The sequence below is a fragment of the Musa acuminata genome, chromosome BXJ2-1, assembly GCF_036884655.1.
Source record: "Musa acuminata AAA Group cultivar baxijiao chromosome BXJ2-1, Cavendish_Baxijiao_AAA, whole genome shotgun sequence".
Taxonomy (NCBI): Eukaryota; Viridiplantae; Streptophyta; class Magnoliopsida; order Zingiberales; family Musaceae; genus Musa; species Musa acuminata.
In genome coordinates, this window is record NC_088338.1 from 6,785,080 (window position 1) to 6,807,229 (window position 22,150).

General features: G+C 39.8%; 3 protein-coding genes across 3 annotated transcripts; all 3 read right to left on the reverse strand.

Moving 5' to 3' along the window:
- Nucleotides 1-3,702: 3,702 nt before the first annotated feature.
- LOC135598049 (oligopeptide transporter 5-like) lies at nt 3,703-6,397 on the reverse strand. The gene is made up of 6 exons (XM_065091570.1): nt 5,951-6,397; nt 5,729-5,826; nt 5,087-5,659; nt 4,740-5,007; nt 4,415-4,597; nt 3,703-4,326 (listed from the first exon to the last, which is right to left on the reverse strand). Exons 1-6 carry the CDS (start codon nt 6,395-6,397, stop codon nt 3,703-3,705), a joined length of 2,193 nt encoding a protein of 730 aa, XP_064947642.1.
- A 4,417-nt stretch (nt 6,398-10,814) lies between these two features.
- LOC135598051 (oligopeptide transporter 5-like) lies at nt 10,815-14,448 on the reverse strand. The gene is made up of 7 exons (XM_065091571.1): nt 14,319-14,448; nt 13,132-13,562; nt 12,951-13,048; nt 12,307-12,879; nt 11,953-12,220; nt 11,681-11,863; nt 10,815-11,560 (listed from the first exon to the last, which is right to left on the reverse strand). Exons 1-7 carry the CDS (start codon nt 14,383-14,385, stop codon nt 10,937-10,939), a joined length of 2,244 nt encoding a protein of 747 aa, XP_064947643.1. The 5' UTR covers nt 14,386-14,448; the 3' UTR covers nt 10,815-10,936.
- Nucleotides 14,449-17,289: 2,841 nt separating this feature from the next.
- Nucleotides 17,290-21,877, reverse strand: LOC103993647 (uncharacterized). Its single transcript, XM_009413794.3, has 6 exons — nt 21,778-21,877; nt 21,635-21,675; nt 20,367-20,530; nt 18,604-18,703; nt 18,337-18,509; nt 17,290-18,112 (listed from the first exon to the last, which is right to left on the reverse strand). The coding sequence occupies exons 1-6, from the start codon at nt 21,816-21,818 to the stop codon at nt 17,615-17,617; spliced, it is 1,017 nt and encodes a 338-aa protein (XP_009412069.2). The 5' UTR covers nt 21,819-21,877; the 3' UTR covers nt 17,290-17,614.
- Between the last annotated feature and the right edge of the window lie 273 nt (nt 21,878-22,150).

The window sequence follows — 22,150 nt, forward strand, 5'->3', positions numbered from 1 at the left end:
GTCGTTTAAGAATCCTTTTTCCTTTATTTACAAGAAGATTTCGATTCTTATCATGTTTATGGAGGTTAACTTGGATCTCGGGCAAGATATTTCATGTCGACCATGCTTCTTCCATCATGGTGAGCTCGAGGTCAGAGTTAGAGATGGTTGTTTTTACCATGGCATTTTGTGAGTTTCTTCATGCTTATTTGAGATCATTGCCTCTACGACTAGATACTAATTAGCTCTTTGGAGGACTTCTAGCACTGTCGTCAATGACCTCTCTACCAATGACCAGAAAAAGTGAGCAAGCCTAAGGCCTAACATAAAACCTTGAATCTCGAAGGATGAGTGGGCTTACTGCATGCCTTGGATTTCTTCCTCCGCTTGTTTGAGCCCGAATAGTATCTTTGTAGATAGCCTTATACATATATTCTGTAGGGAAATCTGGGGGCGACATCACATTCGCAGTGGAAAAATATTAAAAATAAAATTCCTAATTGCCCAAAAGATGTGTTCGTCATGCTGTAAAGATTGGTGCGTAAAAATTATGAAACTTAAAACTGCGTATACAAAATATTGTGTTATATAGGGTAATCGTATATCCGTGAATCCCTGCAGATCTCTAGGAGAGGGTGAAGGAGGTCAAGCGTCCTCCTCTCCAGTGGTGATCCACACAGCAGGATTGTGACAATGCTCCTCAAAATTTCGAGTCTGTTATCTGAGGAGGAGAAGGGGAGGAGAATATGAGAGGTAACCCAAAAAGACTCTTGCCAATGAACTATTAGTTCCCACCTATTTATAGAGGTTCCCTATCAACATATCCCTAATGGATATAGCCATATTGGGTATTAGATCTTCATCCAACTACCTAAGCTTCTTAAATTAGTGGATCTCTATCTAAAAATCTCTCATTGACTCTTAATGAATCTCATTTATAAGATCCAATAATTCATGGGCTTATTGGATATCCAATAAGATATGGGCTCCGACGGATATTTCAACCTCCACTCATTGCAATACCTATCATATGTATATGACCCTCTAGACCCAATATCGAGCTAGTCATATCTTTCAAAACTCTTTCTGGATCAATGTATTATTATCTCTATAATAATTCACTCGACTCATCAACTACGAACGTACTAAGCCACTACGCTGCAGTTCCCGAACGATACAAGGGAATCTAATCCATTGGACATGTCTGTCATCGGTTAACATATACATATAGTCCCTCATCCATCTAATATCCCAATGACCGTATATCGAGCATGGTGCTATGAGACCTATACGGTTTCTACTCGAGTCTCGCTCTAATCGAATTCTCCCGGAGAACTCTTTTTCTCTCAATCCGAATGACCCTGACTAGTGATTTGTCTGAGTAAGAACACATGAGATATTCTTCTCATGACACCGAAAGTGAATGATCCTCTATCGACACTAATAGTCCTGGTAAGGTTGGCTATCACTCCCGATGATTAGCTGTACTAGATCTGGAACCTCTAGACCTATAAGTTCGGTATCAAAGAATTAAGTACTTATATAAGACATCATTGATGTCTTAAGTATAAGGACCAGATATACCACTGGGACTACGGAATCATTGTCTAACAATAAAGTATCATCAACCATCCAGCATTCAATAAGCGAATCAATTAGTAAACTCATTCTCAAACGAGCACCCGTACTATATCTCTAGTGTCCCCACACGAGCAGCATGAGACCAGTTGCATCCATCATACGGACATGTATACAACACACCAGTATATCCAGTCACCTCGATGTCCTTCTCAAGTAACCTATGACCGGGATTATTTAGGATATGTGTTTAAAGGTGAATTAGTCTCATCATTTTAATCTTACTATGATCTGATTCTCATTTCACGGATCCATAGACATCACAATATAATAAAGCAACAAGTAATATAAAGTGATAAAATATCAAATAATAATAATAAATAAAAAAGACTGCTTGTCAAGTCACACGTGTCATCACTCACATGATTTGCTTGCAGGGCACATATGACTAACATATTCCTAAAGAAGTTGAGCTTGAATTCTTTTACGAGTTGAGCGAAGAAACCTACTGAAAGTAGCTTCAGGTGGCTATACCATTCTCAGGTCGAGCCTCTCAGTGTTGTTGGGAACGCGTGGCACATCAAAACATCTGAGGTGTCATAAAAAGACATTTGAGCATGAAGGTGATAGTGTGCTCCACTAGGTCGGAGTTACCGTCCAAGGCTTCTACTGATGGAAGTTAAAAATTTGTCGGGATCAGTTCCTCTTGGATGCTTTGAGTGAATGGGGAGTGACCCGAGATGACAACAACTAAACCTTCTCTCTTAGACTGTTGGAACAACTAAAGCATCTCATTTAAGCACTAGTCTATTTGTTGCAATTGGACCTTCAAGGAGTCATCCATCAAATCCATCAATTGGGTCATTGATTTGAACAAGGCAGGACACTAATGCGGTAGTGCACTAATTCTACTATCGGTGAGCAGGGTGCTCCTTTCACTGCTAGCTTAACGGGCTAGGGATGGTCTTGAGTTGTCGATGCCGAGTCGGTTGGGGCAATCCCGATGGGGATGCCGACGATGGGTGAGACAACAACCATGATTGAGATAGTGGCATGACTTATTGAGCTAGTTGTGGCAAGAGTAGGATGATAGGTTGCATCATGCTCGTGACCGTCTGTACCTGGTGGGTGAGATTCAAGATTTTTTCGATAGGAATAATTAGGTGGCTCGTATTCGTTCCTAGAGGTGAAAGAATGGATCATTGAATAGACGACAATAACGCTCCAGTGATTGAGCAAAAGTAGACACATCCACATGAGGGAAGACGGATAGTTACCCCTCAAGTAAAGGTATTATGGGTTGGAGCAAAGCCTCCTCATTGGAGCATTTGTTAAGTGGGTTAGCGGGTGAAAATTTCTATGATATTCAAACCCTTCTTCTAATGCCATGCTAAGGAAAAGTACTGTCGACGTTTTAATTAGCCCGACTTTAGCCAAACCCGAAGGCACAAGAGTTTCCGAGGCCCCCTTTAAGTGGTCTCGATGTATTTGAGGTGGCTCCGAGGTGCTTCAAATGGCTCGAAGGTAGACTTGGAGTGGCTCTGAGGTGGACTTGAGGTGATTCCGAGGTAAGGGTTTGATTTCCTGAGCGCTTCCTATTTAAAGACAAGCATCGAGAGAAGTTTTTCAATATGGTTCCTCTTGCACACAAGTCAGTCCGAGGTTCCTTTTGGAGTGCTAAGCATTCTTGAAAAAAATATCAACCAAGCCAATGCTAAGAATCAACTTTTATTCTTGATCAGTTGAGGGGTCACCCTATAATGACTCGAACATCTCTCTTTAACGTCTTGCCCGACTAAATGGGGAGTCATACCCAAATAATCTCCCATGGATTATAGCCGATAAGCTATAGCCAATCTCATTTTGTGCATCAATGCACGATTAATTGATCGGCTATGATTCACTATTAAAATATTTCCAATCAATATCCAACAACCTTACAAATGCTTTAGCTTATTTGGCAAGACACTGCAATGCCAACGTTCTTTTCTTTTTGTTGGGAGCGGTAGTACACCACGTAGCAACTTGTTTGACCATTAAAACTCAGTCTAATTTTTTTCAAAAAAAAAAATGTACACACAAAATATAAGAAATCTATATTTCAATAAAGCAGATGACGTAAAAATAGGACAATCCAAAGCACAATCATTGGAAGGAAGGGCAGCCTTCGGGCACGTAGGATCCCGCCGTAGGGCATCGGGCGAGAGAGCAGTGGTCGTCGGCTTCGCCTCCCCACCATGCCACGGAGTAGATGTTATAGTTGTTGAGGGCGAAGAAAGCGAGCACGGCCATGAAGGCCGTCCCGGCATCCAAACCGGCCGATAGCACGTAGGTGTACCTCCCCCACCAGCTCTTGTACTTGTTGTACACGTAATAGTTGAAGATAATGCCGACGACGAACCAGGAGGTGTAGTTCACTGCGTGGGCGGGCGGCATCATGGCAGTCGCTCCGAGGAGCACCGGGAAGTTGATGAGCTTGATCCAATTCTTCTGGGGGAAGAACCGAGACAGCAGCCAGACGAAGAACGGCGCCAGCGCCCCGGCGAGGAAGAAGTAGTTGAGGGAGGAGTAGATGCTCTCGGGGCCGAACATGCGCAACGGGCCAACGACTCCCCAGATGATGGACGCGCTGAAGAAGACAGCGTCACTGGGGCACGTCCACGGGCTGCCCTCCGGTAATTTGCTGGTGTCGCAGATGGACGTGATAGTGCCGAGAAGCCACCATGCCGTCCCGAAGTAGACTGCAGAGGCGACTACGGTTCCCACCAGCTGAAGCAACGGCAGTTAGGTTTAGGTTTATGTGCATGCCGTGGAGATACAATGGAGACTCAATGAACTAAAGAGTAATAGATTTAACCTGGACAAAAAACATGGCCTTTGGAGGGATCTTCATGTACTGCCCCAACTTGAAGTCGGAGAGGAACGTGTGAGCTTGGGTCATGCTAATGTATCCATACGTCTTAAATACCACGTTCGCCAAAGGCTTCCCTGGCATTATGTAACCTATCACCATCTCTGTGATAATGTTCAGTCCCGGTTCCTGCAGCACCAAAGAAACAAAGCACGTTATGCTCTATGCTAAGGTGTGTGTGTGTGTGTATATATATATATATATATATATATATATATATATATATATATATATATATATATATATTTATATATGGCAGAGGTGGAGGAACCTGATTGGCGGTGGCAAGAATGACTCCGATGGGCAGGGTGAAAATGAAAGCCATGGCCATGGCAAGCAAAATACCCCAGTAAGGCAGCTGAAGCTGCTTGCCGAATCCTTCGCAGGTGAAGATGGCCAGTGCCGTGACGACGACAAGAATAATATGGAACCACCATTGAGGGACGGACTCGTAGTTTGCCTTCATTAGTCTCCCATGGATATCTAGGTAATTATCGTGCATCTTGGATGCAGTTTGGCGCCATAGTTTCAGGATGTACCTGTGGCAGGTCGAGCAACACGCATGAATACAGTACAAGAGCAAAGATATAAGCATAGCAGAGGAAGGAAGAGACGCACGAGCCATTGAAGAGGAAGACATGTGCGAGAGTGGCCGTCAGTGTCGCAAAGCCGAGCCCGTAGGAGATGGCGAACATGATGCTGAGACGGATATCGCTGTATTTCTCGTATTCAGTGATGTTCAAGGTGAACGTCTTCTGATCGAGAACACGGTTGAGGTCGTATTTTTTTCCGTAGACGTCGTACAAGGACGACGTATACACGGGGAAGTTCTTAGAGCCGTACGCATTAGACCAGTAGGCGATGGGGACGATGACGTAGACGAGGAAGATGTAACCAGCTAATATGTTGAAGGTAGCAAACGCTGGTGAAGCCAGGGGACTGCCGAGGAATCCGGCGATGGTGGACCAGTCGAGGCCGAAAGACCCGACGCCGAGCCCGTGGAGGCCGGAACCAATCTGATGCGCGGTTACGGACTTCTTCCAGATCAGGCAAATCACGGAGATCGCGGTGATGGATGGGAACAGCACGTTGGGAACAACGTAGTAAGCGAAGCTACAGGTGATGACTATCAAGAAGAACTGGAATCTTGACACGCCACCCTTGGGCCTCTTCTCTTCCTCATGCAGTGCTCTGCACACGACAACAGAACAGAACTCAATAGGCTGATGTACGGATATGGGAAATGCATTGCAGAATTACCTGAAGAGGGAGACTTGGACGAGGTTTCCCGGCCACCACATATACGGTGAGTCCACCAGGTACTTTCTGAACAGTCCGGCCCATCCGAATCCAAGCAACTGAGGTTTCGCACGAACGAACACAAGGTGTGAGTATTAGAGAGTTAGATGAGATTACTGGTACGAGAGAAAAGGATCATGTCGTGAAGGCATGCATGGCCTGATATGAATAGAGGAATCCGACCTGGGTTGTTTCCGATAGCAGCAACGCTGCGATGATGTTGATGCCGCGATGGTAAAAGGCCTTCATGATGGTGACGATGTTCACTGCATAGACGCCGCCAGCACCGGCGTTGGCGAAGATGGTGATCAGCACGTGCTCTTTGAGGTTGAACGGCCCAGGATTCATAGAGAAAGACCAGTTGGTGAGCGGGATCTTGATCCGCGTTGTGGGCAGGATGGCGGCCATGGCTCGGCCGACGGGGAGCGCCAGTATCTGAACGCAAACCGACGACAGGGAGATCTGGTTCTCCCGGTAGCCCAGGAACTGGTTGACGAATGAGAGCAGGACGCAGGAGACGAGCCCCAGGGTCCATGTTCGGAAGGTCAAGCATGGCAGGCTCGGATCGTCGGTGGCCGGCACTGTGAGCCTTACCTGCTCGATGGGGCTGTCATAGGTCTCCTCTGCCATCACCAAAGCAATAATCCGCAAACACAAATCATAGTCGAAACCAAGATATATTCTTCTACACTCGTAGCCTCAATCGACGTAAAAAAGAACCACAAGAAAGAGGAAGAAGGAAACAAAGAGTACCAGTAATTCCAAGATCCCGGGACTCATCGGCGACGGATCCCATTTCGCTCTTTCTCCTCCTTTGCAATTCGTGATTCCAATCCGATACTTGTAGATATCAAACCGCACGATAAGGATTCGGTTCTGATTCCTCCAGCAAAACCTTCCCAAAATCATACGTATGCGTTTTCCTTATCAGCCATGAACGAAGCGACCACGAAAGAAAATAAATGAATCTACAAATCCTGCACCGCCACGTCGTTAGAACGAAGGATAAATATGAATGCACGATCAGCCGAGGCTGTTCGGGGGTGGTTTGATGTTGGAGTACTGCTTTGGTATGTTCATTGGGTGTATTAGAAAGCAGGCCGACCAAGCAATTCAGTTGGAGTATAAGTGAACTCCATTTATCGCCTGCATTTACCCTCCCGTTTTGGAATAAGTTATTACTACTGATGTTGAAAAGGTCTCCCAGAAACCAGCCCGAGACACATAACAACGGTGATTGTTTTTTACGATGATGATGATGGTGATGATTATTATTATTATTATTATAAATGAAGAGATGAAGCGGAAGAAGAAAGAGTGCAAGAAAAAGAAAGAAGAAATGAAGAGATGAAGAAGTGGAAAGAAGAGAGAGAGAGAAAGAGAGAGGAGTGATCGGGGAAGAAAGAAAGAAAGAGAAGGGGGAAAAAGAAAATGGGAAGGGGGAGGGGATCGTGCAAGCAAGGAGAGGAAGAGAAAGTGAGGAAGTGAGAAAAGAAAGAAAAAGAAAAAAAGAAAGAAAAGAAAACTAAGAAAACAAATCATAAAGGATTCTGTTTCATATCAGATGAGGTTTGTTTATAATTTTTTTATTATATTCTTATTAATAAATTTCTGTTTTAGATTATAGGTCCAAGAATCTTGGTGTTCCTAATTAATTGGATGTTTATATCATGAAGGCAATAAAAGAATGAAAAATGATAATATTGAAAAAAAAAGAGAAGAAAAGATCATAATATTTTGGTAGATGACTTCATCTATTTTATTCTTAAAATAGTAATGTATGCGTTTGATGTTCATAAATGTTTGTGATTTACATCAATTACAAGTCATTTTATTATCTAAAAGCATTGCCAAAAGATTTATATGTTGATGATTTTAAAATTTAAACAATTATTTTATTATGGTATAAGTATTTATTTATTTATGTCATCTGATTTATATGAAAATGTTCATTTAGCATTATATTTTTAAAAAATAAAAATAAAAAACATATGGCTTTAAAAAGATATATGAAAAGATTTGTCTAATTCCTAATTTGGAAAAAAGTAAATGATGTGCTATTTTCCATGATATGACAAATGTATTGTGGGCTATGACTTGGACCATACCTTTGGGGTTAAATATTAATATTTATTCAAGCTAATTTCTTTTATATCTTTGATTTAGAGATATATGTGTTATCTATACCATATAGCTTAAACATGTTTCTGAGTCTTATCACATAATATAATATGGTCATAACCATTGATGCTACTATGACTTCTCCTCTTACATGCACAACTTAGCTATATTTATGTTATGAACAATTAATTATATTTATATGAATAGTAGTCATTGCATTATAATATTTATCCTTTAATATGTGATATCAGTTATATCTATGGTTTCATTCTGAAAATATATTTAAATGTATCTTATTTTGAAAAATATTATTAATAAGTCATGGTTTAAATATATATATATATATATATATATATATATACATATGTATATATATATACATATGTATATATATATGTATATATATATATATACATATGTATATATATATATATATATATATACATATGTATATATATATATACATATGTATACATATGTATATATATATATACATATATATACATATGTATATATATATATACATATGTATATATATATATACATATGTATATATATATATATACATATGTATATATATATATATACATATGTATATATATATACATATGTATACATATGTATATTTATATATATACATATGTATACATATGTATATATATATATATATACATATGTATATATATATATACATATGTATATATATATATACATATGTATATATATATATACATATGTATATATATATATACATATGTATATATATATATACATATGTATATATATATATATATATATATATATATATATATATATATATATATATATATATATATATAAAGTTTAAGTTTTCATAAATTGTGTGTGTGTATAACCTTTATTGATATGATCCAAATTATAGTTATACCGATTATATAATAATCATATAATAAAAAATAATATATCTATTACTTTTTGTAAAACTAAAAGTTTCAATAAATCTTTTTTGCGTATCATTTCAAATCTAGTGAAATCATGTCCTTCAAAACTAATAATAATCAGATTTTTTTAATCTTTTTTTAAATATAATATTGAACAAATATTTTATATAAATTTAGATGATATAAATCAATAAATAGTTATAAAATAATAACTCTTCAAATTATATGCTTTTCTATGAACATTGAAATTCTTTTACAATACTTTAAAATAATAAAATAGTTTGTAAATCATACAAATTATATACAATAGCAAATTTCAAATGCATGCATTCCGACTTTTAAAAGTAAAATAGACTGAATCATCGGATGCTTATTCTCATTATCCTCATCGCATATCATCGACATAAAATATAATTTTTGATACTTTTTTTCTTTTTCTATTCTTCCAAAAATAGATATTATTATTATTTATTTATTATTAAATAAATATCAAATTAAATAAGAACATTATGTCTTTATTTAATAGAAAATTAAATTTTTTGTTAAATTTATTGAATCCCGGATTTGGTTGATGAAATCATTAAAAAGTATACGAACTAATGAGCATTTGAGAAAAATGACACAAGACAAATTTCATCACAGAAAGATATATCAATTGAAGTAGGAGAATCAGACGTTGGGTCGAAGTTCATTATGTCTGAAATCGGGCATCATGATAGAAACGATCAAACATTGCGCTAAGAAGATCAGATGTTACGGGAGGTCAATATGCCGATGAATCAAGTTATACACCGAAGGAAAGGACGATATGCCGGAAGTTCGAATAAAATGCCGGATGAACTAATCATATGTCGGACAATATAGGCTTCAAGATTATAGTCTTGTGTCTTGATTAAAATAGTTTAAGTGTGTAATTGAGTTAGTTTTGAGTATAACCATACAAACTTGATTAAGAGCCCATTGGGCCTGAATTATGCTTGAATTGAGTCTAATGGAAGGCCAATTCAGTAACCGGAGATTGGGCCAAGTAGTGAAATCTCTTATAAGCTTAAAAATATGATTTGTACTCTTTTAACAAAATGGTAGTACCACTCAAACTCATAGTGGTACTATCAAAACATTGTCTCTCAGGCTGTGTTAGGTAATGGTATTGCCCAAGTAGGCGGTGGTACCTCGAATGCCCCCAACAACCCGAGAATTTGAATTATTAGCTCCATTTCTAAAACTATTTGAGGCCTATAAATATCTCTCTCATGCTTGTTTGACAAGCATGACAAACTTATGATTTTAAAATATTATAAACTCTTAAAAAATTATTCTAAGGAATATAAGGTCTTTCGTAAAAAATGAGTATAAGAGTTATTTCTTAAACATGTGAAAATTAGAAAGAGTTTTAACAAGGATAATTGATCTTCACATATTGAAAGAAGATCAGTAGTAAAAGTTAATGGGCTCGAAGGAAGAGAAATCAGGAATATACGTAGGACGATCGAATCACTATAAATCAATTTACATTACTTCTTTTGCCTTGATTTCCTATTGAATACTGATTTACTTATAATCCTTACTTATATTTTTTGTTAATCACATTTTCAATATAGATTCATTGGTCAAACTTTCAAACTGAAATTTTTCTAAAGCACTAACAAAATTCACCGACAGGTCTCCTCCCCCCCTAATCCTAAAAAAATTTCTTTCTCTCATTTTATTATTTTTCTCTTATTTTCTCATCTTGTATTTCTTTCCTTTTCCTCTCCCTCTTCCCCCATCTTTTCTCCCCGCCCCCTTACCATCCTAACAAAACTTCTTTCTCTTATTTTTTATTATTTTTCTCTTATTTTCTCATCTTGTATTTCTTTCCTTTTCCTCTCCCTCTTCCTATCTTTTCTTGTTGCCCGTCTCTTTCTCTCAATTTCCTTTCCCTTTCCCTACCTTTTTCTCTGTTCTCCCTTTCCCCACGCTCTCACAATAAAGTCTCTCTTATACAGGAGAGAGGAGGTGGGATATAGATAGATAAGTAATATAAAGATTGCACACATCATGCATTTCGAAATCGATAACAGCGACCAATTGTCATCGGCAATCTATATTAATCCTGGCGTCTCTTATTCCTCCCCTTATGCCATCGTCATTGAATGGCAGGGCAGCCGTCAGGCACATAGGATCCCGCCGTCGGACACTTGGCCAGGGGGCAGTAGTCATCGTCAACCCCTCCCCACCAGTCGACTGAGTAGATGTCGTAGTTGTTGAGGGTGAGGAAAGCGAGCACCGCCATGAAGGCCGTCCCGGCATCCAGACCGGCGGACAACACGTATACGTACCTCCCCCACCAGCTCTTGTACTTGTTGTACACGTAGTAGTTGAAGAAGATGCCGACGACGAACCAGGAGGTGTAGTTCACGGCGTGGGCCGGCGGCATCATGGACGTCGACCCGAGCAGCACCGGGAAGTTGATGAGCTTGATCCACTTCTTCCGGGGGAAGGTCCGCGCCAGCAGCCAGACGGCGAACGGCAACAGCATCCCCACCAGGAAGTAGTAGTTGAGGGAGGAGTAGATGCTCTTGGGGCCGAACATGCGCAACGGGCCGACGACTCCCCAGATGATGGACGCGCTGTAGAAGACGGCGTCGTTGGGGCACGTCCACGGGCTGCCCTCCGGTAAATTGCTGGTGTCGCAGATGGCCGTGACGGTGCCGAGAAGCCACCATGCCGTCCCGAAGTAGACTGCAGACGCGACCACGGTTCCCACCAGCTGAAGAACATTAGTTCCCAAGGCAGCAGCAGCAGCAGATCAGCATTCCAACAACTCTTGCCGTGCATGTCGTGCCACAAAAAAAAGAGAACAAACAACCATCAGATGTATGGATTTAACCTGGGCAATAAACATGGCCTTGGGAGGGATCTTCATGTACTGCCCCAGCTTGAAGTCGGCGAGGAACGTGTGTGCTTGCGACATGCTTATGTATCCATACGTCTTAAACACCACGTTCGCCAAAGGCTTCCCTGGCATTATGTAACCTATCACCATCTCTGTGATGACGTTCAATCCCGGTTCCTGCGGCGCCGGCGAAACAAAGCATGTTACGCCGAGCAGCAGAACGTAAGATCAGACGTAAATGTCGAGAGGGCAGAGAGTGAAGGAACCATATTCGTGGTCGCTAGAATCACTCCGATGGGCAGCGTGAAGACGAAAGCCATGGCCATCGCTAGCAGGACACCCCAGTAAGGAAGCTGCAGCTGCTTGTCGAACCCTTCGCAGGTGAAGATGGCCAGCGCCATGACGACGACCAGAACGATATGAAACCACCATTGAGGGACTGCCTCGTAGTTTGCCTTCATTAGTCTCCCATGAACGTCTAGATAATGGTCGTGGGCCTTGGATGCAGTTTGACGCCACAGTGTCAGGATGTACCTGCACGTTGTCCAGCAAAAGATATGAATCGAATCCACGGAAGATGGATATGTGGATAGCGGTAGATCGAGCAACAAGATACGCACGAGCCATTGAAGAAGAAGACATGGGAGAGAGTGGCGGTCAATGTCGCAAAGCCGAGCCCGTAGGAGATGGCGAACATGATGCTGAGACGGATATCGCTGTAACTATCGTACTCCTGTACGTTCAAGGAGAAGGTCTTCGGATCAAGAACACGGCTGAGGTCGTATTTCTTCCCATCGACGTCGAACAAGCCCGAAGTGAACATTGGGAAGTTCTTGGCGCTGTATGCGTTGGTCCAGTAGGCGATGGGCGCGATGACGTAGACCAGCACGATGAAACCAGCCAATACGTTGAAGGTCGCAAACGCTGGTGAAGCCAGGGGACTGCCAAGGAAGCCGGAGATGGTGGACCAGTCGAGGCCGAAAGAACCGACGCCGAGGCCATGGAGCCCGGAACCGATCTGCTGCGCGGTGACGGACTTCGTCCAGATGAGGCAGACCACGGAGATGGAGGTGATGGCAGGGAAGAAGAAGTTGGGGACGACGTAGTAGGCGAAGCTGCAGGCGATGACTATCAAGAAGAACTGGAACCTTGACACACCACCCTTGGGCCTCTTCTCCTCCTCATGTAGTGCTCTGCCCACAATGGCAGACCAGAGAATTCAATGGCTTGATGCAGGGATACTACAAATGCATTGCAGAATCACCTGAAGAGGGAGACTTGGACGAGGTTTCCTGGCCACCACATGTAAGGTGAATCCACCAGGTACTTCCTGAACAGTCCAGCCCATCCATATCCAAGCAACTGAGGTTTCGATCACGGACACCAGAGTCTCAGCTTTAGGCATTAGAATCTACAAAGATCGTGCGTGGAGGAGGAACCGAGACCTGTGTCGTCACCGACAGCAGCAACGCTGCGACGATGTTGATGTTTCGGTGGTAGAAGGCCTTCATGATGGTGACGATGTTCACTGCGTAGACGCCGCCGGCACCGGCGTTGGCCAAGATGGTGATCAGCACGTGCTCCTTGAGGTTGAACGGGCCGGGATTCAAGGAGAAGGACCAGTTGGTGAGCGGGACCTTGATGGGCGTGGTGGGCAGGGTGGCGGCCATGGCCCTGCCGACGGGGAGCGTCAAGATCTGCACGCAGACCGACGAGAGCACGATTTGGTTCTGGCGGTAGTCCAGGAACTGGTTGACGAAGGCCAGGAGGACGCAGGAGATGAGCCCCATGGTCCATGTCCGGAAGGTCAGGCATGGCTGCGTTGGGTCGTCGGTGACTGGGACTGTGAGCCTCACCTGCTCGATGGGGCTTTCTTCTGCCAACACCACAGCGTTCATTAGGTCATAAAGGAGGGAATAGATTAAACGTTTCAAAACTAGAAGATAATATACAGTCTCTGACCCTTTTAGCCATTTGATTTACTCTCTCTCTCTCTCTCTCTCTCTCTCTCTCTCTGTTCTAATTGTATGCATAGTAACTTAATAATTTGACTTCAACCAAATAGAAACTTATATATTGATTAAAACTTCAAAATCAAAATCATTTTATTTAATATTTTAATAGAATAGTGGCATTGAACACTAGTCTGATTTGGATGTCAATTTCACATGCAAGAGTATGTTTATTGCTGGAGAGGACATTAACTAAGTTTACAATCTGAAGGCTGCAAATCCAAGTTTATAATTATTCATTCCCCAATACTCATCTATATTTTATTATTCTAAAATAAGCACAAGAAAGAACGAATTGTTTTTGCATAATCTATTCTGTCTACATCTGAAAAAGAAAGAAAAAAAAAAAGAGGAGAGATTTCTTTATCTTCTAAAGAATTGTTTTTCTTTCTCTCTTTTTTTTCTATTATAGAAAGGTTATTTATTTCAAATAAATTAGAAAGAAAGAAAAAAAAAACCAAAGAAAAGAATAATTTTTCTTCTGCTTCTTCTTCTCTTGATCTTTTCTGAAAACCCCATTTCTTAATACATCTAAAAGAACACATCAAAAAAATGAGGCAGAACTCATTCTCGGTCTGCTACGGAGGAAATGAGGGAAGGAGAAGAGAATTAGGGCGTACCAACGAGAGGCTCATCCTCATAAAAATAAGGGTGAGTGGAAGCAAACTCATCGGCAACTGATTCCATGTCCGTCGTCTCCTTCTCCCGTTCCTCCTCCCTTGCAAAGGGAGGATAATTCTGTGCCCAAGATTCCGGCCCCGATATATAGCGAGGGCGCACCGAACTCGAGCGACTCCCCTTTAATGCCGCTGCCTTCGCCGATTGGAACTCCCCAAACCCTCTTTTGCTATCCCCGGCAGTGTCCATTTCGGAACGGACCCACCAATCCTCCGCCTCCGCATCAGCGTCGATGGGAGTTGGGAGACTATACTGGGGAGAGTGGGGTTGACGACGCCAATAATAAGAATGCATGGAATTGGGAGACGAGAAGACGGAGTGGGAATGATGGAAGGCAACCCAACATCTGGTGAAGATGTAATCGCACGCTTTGCCCTCTGCATTTGCCCGCCAAAGTTGGCTGCCTCCTTTTGCGTCGACTTACAAGGAATTATAATTATAATTACAATAGTTAATTATTATTATTACCTCTATTACTATTATTATTGTTTGATAGTAATTTTGATCATCCGAGCGAGGTCACTCGAGTTACAACTCTGTAGGGAAAGTATTGTTAGCTTAAGTGCACTAAACTAATTACTATTATTATTGCGATTGTTGTTGTTGTTATTAGTATTAGTATTATCATTTTATCAAAAAAACAATAATATTATTTTAAAAGTCGAATACGACCGACCTATACGCCGATCATCTTTCCAAATTACTATTATTATTATCATCATCATTACTGTTATTATTACTTATGATACAATTTTGAAGTCTAATAAAGAAATAGGATGACGATCAAAATTTATATGAATGGAGTAGGAAACAGACGGACGAGATAACTTTGTGGTTTCAAATAATTCTTTATTAATCTGATGGGGTTACTCCAAATATCGAAGAACAAGTGTTCGAATTGATAGGATTAAGGAAAAAGAAAATTGACGAATTATTCTGATTTTGTGTGTATTTAAATCACACTTAAACTTCGAGTTTATATAGAATTGTAACTACGTATTGTTCTTTAGATAACCCTGGAGTAGCCATTTGCATATTTAATTGATTTTATAATACATAGAGTCTTGACCATCTTATTTATCTCAGAAACACATTTAAATGAGTGAAAGAAAATTTTAGTTTCTATGAACCGGGTTTGTTTAAGAATATTTATATACATTATAGTCAAAATATACAATCGATGACAAACCCTTCCGTCACAAATTACAACGCTCCCTTGAAATTATATACACGTTCATTAAGAAGCTTGGGATCGATGGTGATATCAAGGATAATGAGAGTTTTCAAGGTGATTGCAGCGATATCAATAACAATTTATACTACATTAATCGCATGTGACAAGGAAAATTCAGGACAAAACCTTTTTAAATGTCAAGAAAAAATCCTGAAAGCTCTAATATTTACAACTGTTTTAAATTTTAATAAAATCAAATATGCATATAAACGTATTTCTGTATCTGAATTGTTCAACTTGTTGATATGGAGTTACATACAGCTAACTCTAAGATGATTTTTATAAATATAAAAATCTAAATATGACATTTAAAAAAATTCTTTAAATATCATATTTAAAGAATAATATAAATTTTGAAGCATAATCTTACAACCTATTTATTAGAGGAAAAAAAGCGCAAAATAACAGGGTAAGGCAGCCTAAAAGCCAAAGAAATAGCCATGAACTAATTGTTCATATAGAAACGCAAGGAATTCTCCTCGCATTTTTGCCGTGAAAGAAGGAAAAGTACCCCATACCAAAGGCAAAACTTTCCCTCTATAGGTAAATCTTCAAAAAAAGAAAAAAAACAAAGAAAAGGCATTGCCAATCTGACGGAAAAGAACTAATGACGATTTAAGTGAGGTTGAAAAGAGAAGCTGACAGCAAGGTGGTGAGGTTAGCAATTGCAACAAACTTTTCTATAATGGCAGCTCATACCGAAAAGAAACGAAGAAATGATATGACATTATGATGATGAGCCAAATTGAGGAACACCCGAGCAATAAATTATAGGATCTTGGCGTTCTCTCAAGTTCAAGTGCCTCTCGTTTTCTTCAATTGGGCTTGTGTTGTATGTAAACAACAAATAGGCAGTCGGTCCATTCACACAAGAAAAATAGAGCCAGCACCACACCATGTAGGTTCAGGAAATAAGTGGCTGAATTTTCCTAATATATCTTTGACCTGGTGTACCATCCATGTAATTGTAGGAATATATATACAGGAATAACATCCATGTCATTGTAGGAATATATACAGGAATAACATCCATGTAATTGCAGAAGGAAAGTATACACCCAACAATGTCCAAAACCTGGTAGTGCCAATGGAAAACGGAAACAATCTGTTGACATTTTGAATAAACCAAATAGAATTAGAAACAAGCAAGTCATACGGCGACACTGAAAATTTCCCATCTTGCACCAACATAACATGTGCATCTTCTAAAAGATGAAAACTGATTGGACAATCTATCTGATCGGGCAAGAGGAACACAGAAGAACATCAGTCTTAATGCCAGTTGCCAGTAAAGGATTTGCTAACATAACCCCCAAAAAAATAAGCTAATCTTTCAGAGGAGTACACGTTATTGCGGAAGCAAGACATGGTTTGAAGACGTGGCCTCGCCAAAAGGTTTAACCATGGGTTAAAAATCAAGAACATGTGGAACCAAAGGTTCCAGTGAAGTTTCCATGACAACTCCAGAGGAAGGAAGGAAAATCAAAATAGATCCAACAATACAAAAGTAGAGTTGCTACATGGGTTCTTATATTCAGCAAGACAGCATGCACTAACAAACAGATGAAATTGAAAATTTTACTGTGTATATCCAATGGAATGCTATTAAAGAAATTATTAAACTATCTACCAACATAAAGGGTCATTCACTAAATCTCACTGCTAAATGAAATGACATCTAAAAGCAAACCAGGATTATAGTCTCATAGAGGTTGTTCTATAGTTAGGACTGCTAGATGTTACAGGTGTCTCATAATCAGATGATGCACACTATATATCTAAAAGCAGACAATGTACACAAACCCATAGAGGCTGTACTAGTTCAGACTGCTAAATGTTTACAGGTGCCTTATAGAAATCTACATAATAAACTAGCCAGAATGATCTCAATCCTTATAGAATACTTAAGTTGTACTAAATGAATGTCTACCAGACCATCATACATCCAGCAAACTAGTGCAACCTGATTGCGAAGACTAGAAGGGACCTGCACCGCATCTTTTCCTATCTTCCATATGGGTGGTATCGCCCAGCACCGCCACCATAGCTTCCCCTGCCACCATAGAGTCCACCTGAGCCATAGCCTGCACCTGGTGATTCATAACCACGACTGTAGCTAGAACCAGCATAACCCCCAGCTTCACGGCCATAACCACCTAAGCCACTTCCACCGTATCCCCCGCCATACCCTCCACCATATGAACCAAGACGGCTAGAATAACCAAAAGAAGATTCTGTCCGATAATCCCCTAAGCCACCAGCAAAACCACCATATCCACCATCAAAATCACCTGAAATACTTGAATAACCACCATAACCCCCAGGTCTAGGACCAAAACCTCCAGGAGTCCTATAAGAGGAAGGACCATAAGCACCACCTGCATAACCACTATAGCTGCCATATCCACCAAAACTATCGCCAAAGTGACGGGCCCTAGGTTCACTACCAAAAGCAGATGATGGGTTGGAGGGTTTCTTTGGTTCAGCTTTCTTGATCTCCACCTACAACAAAGCATAAACATCAACCTAATCCCAGTTATACTAAACAATTATGGAAGTCTATGATATTGCAATATCATTAACCATAACAATATAGAAATAAGTGGCAAATATAATAGGAAGGAGTAATTTAGTAGAATTTGAAATAAATGATATTCCATGTAGAGGAACATGCCCAAGCTTGCACGGTTTGAAGCTTCTGGCTTTAGACATTGCACTAGGCTCACCTGACTACCAGCTAGATCAATCATATTTCCTTTTTTTGCTAGCAAATCATCTACAACTTTTTCTGATTCAAATACTATAAAGCCAAATCCTCGAGAACGGTTGGTTGTATGGTCACGTATGATTTCATGATCATCCACCTTCCCAAACTGAGAGAAGAAGTCTTTGAATTCATCTGCGCATTGTCAATTCCAGAAAAGCAAATGTTCAAGACAATTGTTGTTCACAAGAATGCCAAATTGCTATCCATAAAGGTAAGCACAAAGTACCTTCTGTGAGACTTGTTGGTATCCCACCAACGAATATCTTCCTCGTTTTGAAATCCTTCAGAGGAGCTGCACCTTTTGGAATGGTTCGTTTAATTTCAACCTGCAAAATACAGATCAATGACATCATGAACAGGCAACTAAGATGATCAACAGAAGAATTCTCACCAGCATTTATAAAAAAAAATACAAAAAGAGTAAGCATCATCACAAAGAATCACCAATCAAACCATTGTCATGTAGAATGAATTAAAACAATTCAAGGCATTGAGAGATATGAGCCATAAAGACAACTTCCGTCTCTGAACTATACCCACAGAAAAGCTCTCATAAGAACACATCCTTTTGCACTAAATGCTAAGGGCACAAACCAGTTTAAAATTTTGGGACCACACCTAAAACCGATTTGCCGTACCATCTCATGTAATACTAATATAGTCTGTACAACCTTAAAAAAAATAAACACTAAATTTTCATATAGGGCGGTATACCATTTATCAGCTTACTTATACATAGTAAGGTCATTGCAATATGGTCAACATAACATGACATTTAATTATATGTTCTTGCCATGCATCTTCATGTGAACAACATTTCAATATTGCAATGTATAATAATCACTCACACACATTGAAGTTCACATAGCCATAAGTTGAGGTTCACATGTGATGTACACTTCCATATTTATGCATATTGATTGAAGGCATATGACAAAATCCTCTTTTCTACTAGACCGTGTATATGTTCAATAAGCTCCCCTGATTTACCAAATCAAACAAACCATCGGACATTACTTCTCATAATTCTTCATATCAATATGAAACTGAATGAAGCCTAAACTGAATTGATTTCACAGAGGTAACTTCAATACAACAAATATATGAAAGCAAGATTTACATAAAACCACCATCCAACAATAACTTCAATTAGTTCTTTGTTGCAGATGTCTAGTAAGAAAGACCTAAAAGATAAAAATGTAAAGCCATTCAGTTAATTCTCAAGGTAGCCAAAAACCAAAAATTATTTGAATGAATCCCACCTAAAAGGTTCTAATTCAAATCAACAACAAAAAAAAGAAATTCCATCAAAGACTGCAAAATTTCATGCTCACGCTAGTTGATGTTTTAGTTTCAGATAAACCTCTTTCCTCGATTAACATTTTACAGTGAGGAATAAAAAGGATACAGCTAATGTTAATATTGCATATTAACATAATACAGCTAATGCAATGACAAGGAATGTCCCAAAAAGGATACGGAAGGAAACCCAAAACAGGGGATAGTGCTACATTCTACATGAAAGCAGACTGCCCTTAGAAAAATATTTGTACAATAAATGATACTGTACTATCCAAGGCCAATGGAAAACATGATCAAGATACACTGCATACAAAAAATAAATAATGGATTTGTCTATGAAACTTGTCAACAAATCCTGAAACTTCTAATAAAATTTATACACTAAATTATGTTCATAGATATGCTGAAGAGGAGAAAATTTAAAGTGGGCAAGCAAAGACTGAGTAATGCACAGAGCTAAATGAAAGAAATGCCAATCAGTATATTCAGATATATTGTTTCCAGCATAACAAGGTCTCAAAAGAAAAAACAAAATGGCAGACCAAACAAAGGTAATTCCCTATACCACACAAAGGAACCACTTAGCCAGCACAAGCATGTGTTTAAAAACTAGCAAACCCATTAAAACAATTAAAAGCTCAGAAGGTTACCAGCAGACCATATAAAACAATAAGACAACAGACTTACTGTTTTCCCATTGATAGCATGTGTGTCCTCGATAACCTTGTCAACAACAGAAGGGTCATCAAAGGTGATAAATCCAAAGCCCCTTGGTTTGTTTGTGTTCCGGTCTCTCATTATCACTTTATCCACTATCTTTCCATACTTTTCAAAATGTTGTTCGAATGTTGCTGTGATATGTCAGACCAAAAAATATATATATAAACAATAATTAAAGTGAAAGAAAAAAATTCAAATCCTACATCAGATGCTACACAAGGATCATATAAATATGAAGAATGATAAACAACAAAGAGAGGATTCTTCAACCACTACACATCCATAAAAAAAGATGAAACTTCAAAAGCTAAAACAAAGAGAATATGATGTCATGAATAAACTATGTTAGGTTATGGAATGAAGGTTATACAGGTGCCAAGAATTGATATAGTTAGTTCAAAAAAGAAGAGTGCCAAACGAGAATAGATTCAAGGAGATGACTAAGACTGACCCTTTATTATGCAAGAGTCAAATACGATAGATTGTATATCAAAATTATAAAATTGATAGACAAATAAATAACCCAAATTAAAAATTAAAAAAGGCAGAAATAAAGGCCCAAACAGAAGGAATAAACCCACAAAATCTGAACTGAAAAATGATGCCTCCATCATGGATGGAAAAAAAAATATCAAAACAAAGAAAGATGAGGAGCAGCATATCAATCCAAAGCTCTAGGACATGGCTAAACAAAGGAACATGTTCCTAATGGGCTAATTGAGACGAACACTCCAAAAACTATGGTTTGAATGCTAATTTCTAGAATCCATTACGGGCTTGTTGATTCAAGTTCTTGCCCCTGTTTTGAAAGGCCATGCTACTGGCTTGCATATATACAAATAGCAGAGTGTAGGCATTGTGCTTATTTGATTGCATGGTGGAGACAGCATTTCTCCTCCTCGAACAACTTGATGAGCCCAGCCAAGTAACATGAGCACCCCTTTGTTCTAAAAATGATTGATAACCAAAGCCCTCCTTTCATGTTGTTGTTGCACAAAAAAAAATATTTGCTAAGCTAAAATACATTGACCTGTCATAGCACAACCATGTAAACACCTAATGAAAAACCTTTAGCCTAAGTACGTGAGCAATTAGGCCTTCGAAAACAAGGTATCATCCTTTGAAGTTAACTATAAAAGAGCAGAATAATAAGCCAGAGGAACCCTAGAGAGGATCTAGAAGCAACAATTAGCAAACGAAATGGAAACAAAGAGAGGATCCAGAAGCAAACGAACCCATGGTTGTGTCCTTGGGAAGCCCACCGACAAAGATCTTCCTGCAGCCAAAAAGAGAGAGGGAAACGAAAGGCGTCAGGGCAAGATCGATCTAAAAGCAGGGGAACGGCGAAGCGCAAGCAGAGATCGAGGAAGTAACTCACGCTGGACTCGCCCCGTCCTGCTCCTGCGACCTCGATCCCATGGCGGTCGTCGACGCTGGGTGGTCTCTCAGCTGGTTAGGGTTTCTCGGAGGAGGGCAGAAAGAGCGAGGGCTCCAATACGCTTCCCGTGGCTCTAATAGACCGGGATGTCACGTGATAACCAGGTGACCTATTCCTCCCCTCGGATCCCGCAGCAAATGGATCTGAGCCGTTGAATACTGATCTGGAACGAACTCGGACAACAAAGGGGCTAATTGGGCCTCCCAAATTAAGCGGACCGATTTCCATTACCTGTGGAGAATCCATCCAATCCTCTTTAATTATTTTCCTAACACAATTGAAACGGAGATGTACTCACATTACAAAAGATTAA

What these genes read in the sequence shown, in the direction of transcription:
- LOC135598049 (XM_065091570.1), bottom strand. Translation starts at nt 6,397, where the DNA reads ATGGCAGAGGAGACCTATGACAGCCCCATCGAGCAGGTAAGGCTCACA. An exon ending in TGCTATCGGAAACAACCCAG is followed by an intron (nt 5,827 to 5,950) that starts GTCGGATTCCTC and finishes GCGAAACCTCAG; the next exon opens with TTGCTTGGATTCGGATGGGC. An exon ending in TTCTTGCCACCGCCAATCAG is followed by an intron (nt 4,598 to 4,739) that starts GTTCCTCCACCT and finishes TTGGTGCTGCAG; the next exon opens with GAACCGGGACTGAACATTAT.
- LOC135598051 (XM_065091571.1), bottom strand. Translation starts at nt 14,385, where the DNA reads ATGGAATCAGTTGCCGATGAGTTTGCTTCCACTCACCCTTATTTTTAT. An exon ending in TTCTAGCGACCACGAATATG is followed by an intron (nt 11,864 to 11,952) that starts GTTCCTTCACTC and finishes CCGGCGCCGCAG; the next exon opens with GAACCGGGATTGAACGTCAT. An exon ending in AGGCCATGTTTATTGCCCAG is followed by an intron (nt 11,561 to 11,680) that starts GTTAAATCCATA and finishes AATGTTCTTCAG; the next exon opens with CTGGTGGGAACCGTGGTCGC.
- LOC103993647 (XM_009413794.3), bottom strand. Translation starts at nt 21,818, where the DNA reads ATGGGATCGAGGTCGCAGGAGCAGGACGGGGCGAGTCCAGC. An exon ending in CAGGACGGGGCGAGTCCAGC is followed by an intron (nt 21,676 to 21,777) that starts GTGAGTTACTTC and finishes TTTTGGCTGCAG; the next exon opens with GAAGATCTTTGTCGGTGGGC. An exon ending in TTGATCTAGCTGGTAGTCAG is followed by an intron (nt 18,113 to 18,336) that starts GTGAGCCTAGTG and finishes GCTTTGTTGTAG; the next exon opens with GTGGAGATCAAGAAAGCTGA.